The following is a 6871-nucleotide window of genomic DNA, read 5'->3' as shown; positions in this document are numbered from 1 at the left end:
GAGGTGCGGGAGCACCAGGTCCTTGGTTTGAGGACAAACATCTTGAGATGTTAGGGCACATCTAGGTCCTGTGCCTGGTTTGGGCCCCCAAAGAGGCAAGACATCCATGAATGATAGCAAGCTCAGAAGAGAGACACCAAGACGGACAGGGAGGCTCGCCCTTGGGGTGAGGCTGGGGCACTGGGAGCTGTTGAGGCTGCAGAAGAGATGGCCACATTTGTACCAGGCATCAGGAAGACGGAGCCAGGCTTTTCACCATAGTGCAGGATGAGGAGCAATGGGAAGACATTGAAACGAGAGGTTCAGAGTGAGTATGAGAGAAGCTTCTTCCCCTTGAGGACTGTCAAGCAGTGGGACAAGTTGCTCAGGGGGGTCGTGGAGTCGCCATCCTTGGAGGTTCTCCGTGCCTGACTGGGTCAAGCCCTGAACAACCCACTTGACCCCTTTCTTTGAGCAGGAGGTTAGACTGGAGACCCCCGGAGGTCCCTTCCCACTTGACTTACTCTGTGATCCTCTAGTGAGGTTCTTTTTTTCCCTGCCTTCTACTTATGGGACGAGGGGTTACACCTGATGTGGAGTACAGACGATGCAGCTTTCCTTGGGGAAAGTTTTCTAACTGTAGCCACAGTTGTAGAAGCAGGCTCTTACAGGCACTATATCTCTTTCTTTGCTAGTTTTTAAGAACAGGTTAAAAAAGCCATCTGTCCAGTATACTTCATCCTACATGAATGTGAGGAACTAAATTTCATTGCTTCCCGTCACACTGTACATTTCTGTCTTCCAAGGTGATCTTCAGTGAGGCTAGCGGACTTCTCACAACACATACCATATGCATCCAAAAATCATCACTGTGAGCCCATCAAAATATTCATTCCCAGAGCCAGAAGCTTCTAGCATCTTTCTGCCCTCAGCAGCTCTTCATGCCTGCCTTGACAACAGGATTGGGACCTGCTGGATTACCCCAGACTGTTCCTCTGAAGCAGAGAGCCTCAGCAGACCTTTTTGTCTTGCCTTTTTATTTTCACCATGGATCAGAGTCGGGCTGCCCACCTACATGTTTGTTTTCAGGTCAGCAGCACATCAGATGGAGTACCAAAACACACGTGTTTCTAAATAAGCCCTCGATTTTTTTCAGAAAGGAGTCTAAGCTTGGACTCTCCCTGTCAATATACTTACGTGTTTTAAGAGTACTGCCTGGTGGAAATGACTCAGATCCAGCCAGCTGAGATATGAGATGGAGTGATTTCTATTCACACCTTCCATCTTACAACTGCTGTATTTTTTTGGCTTAGTTTGGTTTTTTTCCTTCTCCACCCTTCAGCTTCCCTGACATAAACACTTCCTGTATCCCAACCACACTACGCAACTGTCATCTGCTGGGGAGATAATGGGATAACTTGGGTGAAGCAAAAGCACAGAGAATACAAACATCTTTAATTAGGCTGTAGGGCATATTTAATCCATTTTGCTTTGGCAAATGTTGAAACAAATTTCTCTAATTGGCAGCAATAGCCTTAAGTGGCAATAGCCACGTTGGTATCTGGCACTGTCCTACAGCGAGAGGGACTGAGGAAGGAATGAGCTTAAGGACCGTTTTGAAAAAAAGGACACCCATTTAAATTTGAGATTTTATTTCTTGCTGTGATGGCAGCAGAGAATTCTAAAGTCTCAAACAGCCCCTTTCAGAGTGATGAGGAAGGGCAGAGAAAGCAATGAAGGCAGAGGGCCCTCTGCAGGTCGATGTTCGGTGCTGAGGGCACGAGAGGAATCATGGCTTGAAGTTGCCTCCCCCTCCACCAAGGGTCCTTCCCATCTCGCTACTTGTCCATGAGGAAGGTGCACATCTGGAGGAGATCTGAAAAGGGAAAGGACAGGGAGAAATTCAGATCCTGCCTTTAAACACTCCCGTCCCACCAGCACACACCCAGCCATGCCAAAAACGTCAGCATGTGGAAAATATATTCAGTGGGCCACAAAAAAATGTGTATTAACCATATTAACCACATATTGCACTGAACACACACTGATGGGACAGGATGGGTTCTTTTTACCATTTCTCAAAGTGCATGTTTTCTAAAGGTGAGTAAAAATCTTTGATTCTCATTGATGCCAGAGCAGCAGACTTAAAAACTGTTTCAGTTCATCCAAGGAACTTTGAGAAAAGTATGCTGGCATCTTCATGAGTTATCTTCATTTTGCTTTAAAAAATTAAATGGACAGCTACAGAAGAAATTGTCCGTGCCTGCAAGGCTAAGAACTGCAATTCACGGACTTCTTCCTGGGGCTATTTCAGTTACCTGATGGATTGCAGGTATTGAGGCTAGCAACTGAAGCATAGTATTGATCTCCGAGGAATTCCTTGTATGTTATTCCATCGCGGAGTTTGACCAGACACTTGGTCAAGTCTTTAAACAGAAGGTCCTTGGTTTGAGACTCAAACATCTGGAACCTGTCTTTCTCGGTTCCTTTTGTTCCAAACCGTCTCTGAAATAAAGGCACAAAGAGGTAAGCGTATGTAAAAAGTAGAAAGCTGGCAAGATTCAGCTCGTACAAGCCTAGCTCTTAGTCCTAGTTCTTCACCATCATGGGGAGCCCCCAGCCGAGCTCCAGAAATTTAGGATTGAATCTTCTGTCCATGTAGTTAGATGAGGGATCTCTCAGTGGTAAGCACTGTTGTGGCACGACTGTCAAAGCAATTTTTCTCCATTTTAACATGTCACTACATGAAGAGCCCATCGGCAGATGCTGCCAGCAGGTCCTATGCCTTAGCCACGAGTTGAAAGCAAAAGGAGCTGACTTCCCACGTGCCTCTCAGCGGATCCTGACAGTGGAGCAAATATTAATGTTTTCAGTGTAAAATCAATCAGAGGTGGTTTAACCTGGTTACATTTACACCAGTAGCTGTAAGACTGTGTGTGTGCAGGGGAGGCTGCTGTCTTCCGGAGCTGGATGGCTTGGTGCCTACCTCGTGCCTGACCCAGCTGGGTTAGAGACCAGGCACCTCAGAAGAGCTCCTGAAACACTCTTGCAAGAGCAGGCATAGCCCAAGAAGGAGGTGATAATCTCATGTCACACAAGTATAGCGTGACAACAGCAACCACTATGATCTGGCTGTTACCTGAAGGGGTATTTGCTAAGGTGGCAGAGGAGAAAGAGCAGTTCAGAAGCGATGGAGGAAGGGGGAGGCTAAGGGACAAGGCTGTCACCCCGTACCGGTAAGTTAAAATCTTCCACGTTCTGCTGACTCAGGGAAACTTAGAGCATCATTGCTCTAAAAATGCAAACATGCCACATAAAAACAACCCCAGAACATTTCTTCTGCTGTCGGTACTACTAACCTCTTGTATCTCCAGCAGTTCGCGGACTTTTTTTGCTTTCTCAGGACGTGTGATCACAGCATGGGTAGGAACTTTGGCCAGGTGGCACTCCCTGAAAGCCATGATATTTGCCCGTCGCTCGTCAGTGCACAGCAACTCAAATTGGTCCATTTTCAGATTTTTGGCCCAGTCTTCTTTATTTTTGCCTTTAAAGAGAAGTGGTTAGGAGATTCAGAGATCTTGTGTAGCAGGAGAACATCAGCCTCACAACACCTAGGCAATGCATTTGTCCCTGCCTGCCTGTGCACTTGGAGACTTGGCATGTACAAAGGAGGCTGTAAGTAAAACTCAGGAAGAGTCAATGGGATGCGTCAGACTCTCAGATCAGGCTGGGAGATTTAGTTACATCTCCTTCCTTGCATTTTTTCCCAAATGCTTGGAAAACTTCAGCCGCTGCTTTCAGAAACATGAACTGAACTATTAATTTTCAGGCAAGCAGGGAGCTAGAGTGCTGCGCAAAGGTGTCGAGGCAGCAGTCTGTGGTTAAGGGACCACCTGAATAATTGTGCAGCTGAAATTAAATGATAGTTAGCGGGGAAGTGTCTCTGCAGGAGTGCCTGGGAAGAGCCACCCTGGGCAGACGGCACGTGCAGATGCTTGAATTCCGCTCCTCCTGCGGGAGGGGTGAGATTGACAGGACGAGCAGGTAAAGCTTGCTATTACCTTCTGCACTGGGAACAAAAATAATGCCCACAGGGGAAGGCAGTCCTGCCAAGACCCGTGCAACAGAATAACCACGTACCATCAGTGTTTTCCTCGACGGTCGAATGCTTAATAAATGCCACATCCCCCTGCTCGACCAGACACCTGGGAAGTACAAAGAAAGGCAAGTGATATGGGTGCTTGAACCCTGGCCCTTTCCCGCAGATTTGATTCTGACCTATGTCTTATTTTGTGAAATTAATCTCCAAGGACAGCCAGGTCTAGGAGCCCTACCATGAATATTTTAAGGATATCTGAAACACAGTCTTTTAACACATTCTGGAAAAAAATATGCATCCTTTTCACATGATAAGTAGCCGATTTATTTTCTTGTCAGAGAGAAGCAGTTTGGCCAGGTTCAGAATTCACTTTGCATTCTGCAATGCCTGCCTGCATGTGTTAATAGCTTTGTAAAAACACTAACTTGCACCAAAAGGACTGCAATCTCTGAAGCAGGGTCTCTTTGCTATTAGACGTAAATGAAACAAGATTCATTCTCTTTTTAAATTCATGCCCAGTATGAATTACGTAGGCTTGAGCTGATACTGAGTGGGTACGGAGGAGATGGCACTGGGGCTGACCTCTGGTCTCTGCGCTTTTTAGAGGATGGTTCATTTTAACTAAGGCAAGGAGCATTTTTAACAGGGAGTGTCTAGTAGCAGCATTGTTTGCGGGTACCCATCTTTTAAGACTCCTTATTTGTGTTAAAAGTGTAGCACTGCTGCCATTGTAGGAGGTCTGGCCAAAACTCTTGTGTCTCTCCAGGTTTGCCTGGAGGCACCAGGACATTAGTTTTACAGAATGAGAACATTTTACATCATTTTGCAGGAAGCTGCATGAAGAAAAAATGTATAGCATATGTATAATATTACAGACATATATACCTTCAGCAGTGTAATGGAGAAAAAGAGAAGGTCAGCAAGTTAGCATCAACATGAGGCTGTACTCCGTATGTGATCTACCCATGACCTCTGTGATTAGCCCCAGGGTACTTGAGAGCAGCCTGAGTGCTTCCATCACCTACCGGAAAGCTCCAGTATATCCATAGTATTTCTCATGGCTGCTGGCGACGCACTTCTCCTGCAGGACCCTCCCTGAGCCCTTGCAGAGCTGGCAGAGGCGGGAGTTAGGAGGAGACCCGGGAGCACAGCCCTCGCTGAAGTATTCCTCTGAAGGCAGGAATAGGAAAAATTCACTTTTCCTGCACTGAAAAGCTAGGTTTTCTTTTAATAATACATTCTCATGCTGAATTTGTATTAGCGGTCACTGGGAGATGGAAACAGGCTGTGAGAAGGAGCACGATTGAGTGGACAGCAAATCGCACGCATCCAGTTTTCACTATGAAACTTGTTATTTGTTATTATTGATAATGAAGCAGGGCCTAAGGCTCAATTGCGCTAAGTGCTATCTTGGCATGAAAAGAAGAATGTTTTTGCTGCCAACCATTCCCAGCTCACGCAGAGCCAGCTCAAGACTCCTCAGCCTTTACAGGTCAGCAGAGTTGCGTTTGGCAGCAATGCCAGAGCTCTGGGGCAAGAAGGGACAGTGGGAAAGGCAGGCAGGAGGATGGAGAGGCTGATTCTAAAACTTACTAACGCTAGTATCTTCTTGCGGTTAGAGATTTCCTTTTAATAATTATGTGCTTAATTTGTCTTGGTCCGTAATATTTCCAGATTATTTTTGTTGGACCGTAATTCTCATTGATTGAAAGTTGGATGTAGAATTTGATCTCTTGAACAATCTCTAAAGGCCCAGAGCCAATGCAGACTTTTACCCCCTTATTGTCAGTCAGTCAGATCAGTCCTTTTAAGTTTCTTGCACGAAGATCAGCCTCTGTCCCCTGTTGTCAGCCCTTCCCCTCCCTCCTGAGATTCATAAACCCATCCTTTACCCCCACTCTACACCCTGCACAAGCACCAGGCCCCCTATATCTGGGGAAGCCTGTATTCCCTTTTTGGGAATACCTTTTGGACTGCTGCAAAGGGAAGGGGAGAGATGTGAAAGGAAAGCAAAGCCCCTCAAAGCAGCTGATGTGCCGTATCTTACTCTGAAGCAGTCGCCGACAGCCTAAAACTTTGCTCATTGAAAGCTTAAACAACAGAGTCTTCTCCATTTCCCACCTCCAGGTGGGAATCTTTGAGGCACAAGAAACTTTAAAGATCAGATGAAGGATGGGAAAACATTCCTGCAGGCAGATTCCGAGCTCAAAGAAATGGATGCAAAACTCGACTCACCAAAATTGCAGTTCCCGGTCCTGTTGTGAATCAAGCCCATGGGGATGTTCCAGCCAGCAGTTCTCCCGACAGCGGTGTGGCACGACTTCTTGCCCTGCAGATTGTTCCATGTGATATCTCTGTCAGATTTCTTCACAACAGCCACAGCAAAGTAGGATGCTTTCAGAAGATAAAATATAGGAGAATTAAGGACTGACTTGAGGATCCCACCGTGCTCCCGTAGGAGAACATTGGCTCCACTTGGGAGAGGGCACCTACGAATGTAGCAGAAGCAGAAATACTTTGCACTTATAAATGATTTGCCATGCAGTGACAACAGAAGAATTTGCAGATGTGATGCATCTACTCCTGTCATGCTCCTGGGAAATTATTAGCCCTGACATTTTCCCCCCCTCAAAACTCTGACACTTGGGTATGCGAGAAGGCTATAGCAAGACATACGTGATGATTTCTTATCCCCTCCTGGTTTCTTGTCCCCTCTTTAGCAAAGGACAAAAACCTTCCCTCCTCTCTCTCTTCCTTTTTCTATAAAGAACAATTTCCTAATGCTACAACCCA

General features: G+C 46.2%; 1 protein-coding gene across 1 annotated transcript in view; it reads right to left on the bottom strand.

Moving 5' to 3' along the window:
* Positions 1-1614: 1614 nt before the first annotated feature.
* Positions 1615-6871, bottom strand: part of LOC104083772 (ovotransferrin-like) — a 15031-nt gene continuing 9774 nt past the window's right edge. The window contains exons 12-17 of the mRNA XM_009587388.1: positions 6314-6472; positions 5104-5248; positions 4120-4184; positions 3339-3523; positions 2298-2484; positions 1615-1855 (exon numbers count right to left, since the gene is read on the bottom strand). Of these exons, the coding sequence (XP_009585683.1) occupies positions 1818-1855; positions 2298-2484; positions 3339-3523; positions 4120-4184; positions 5104-5248; positions 6314-6472 (779 nt within the window). The 3' untranslated portion in view covers positions 1615-1817. The remainder of the gene's footprint in view (positions 1856-2297; positions 2485-3338; positions 3524-4119; positions 4185-5103; positions 5249-6313; positions 6473-6871) is intronic.

Source organism: Fulmarus glacialis, unplaced genomic scaffold (genome assembly GCF_000690835.1).
Source record: "Fulmarus glacialis isolate BGI_N327 unplaced genomic scaffold, ASM69083v1 scaffold6441, whole genome shotgun sequence".
In the NCBI taxonomy this organism is placed as follows: Eukaryota; Metazoa; Chordata; class Aves; order Procellariiformes; family Procellariidae; genus Fulmarus; species Fulmarus glacialis.
This window is presented reverse-complemented; position numbering and strand designations above follow the sequence as displayed.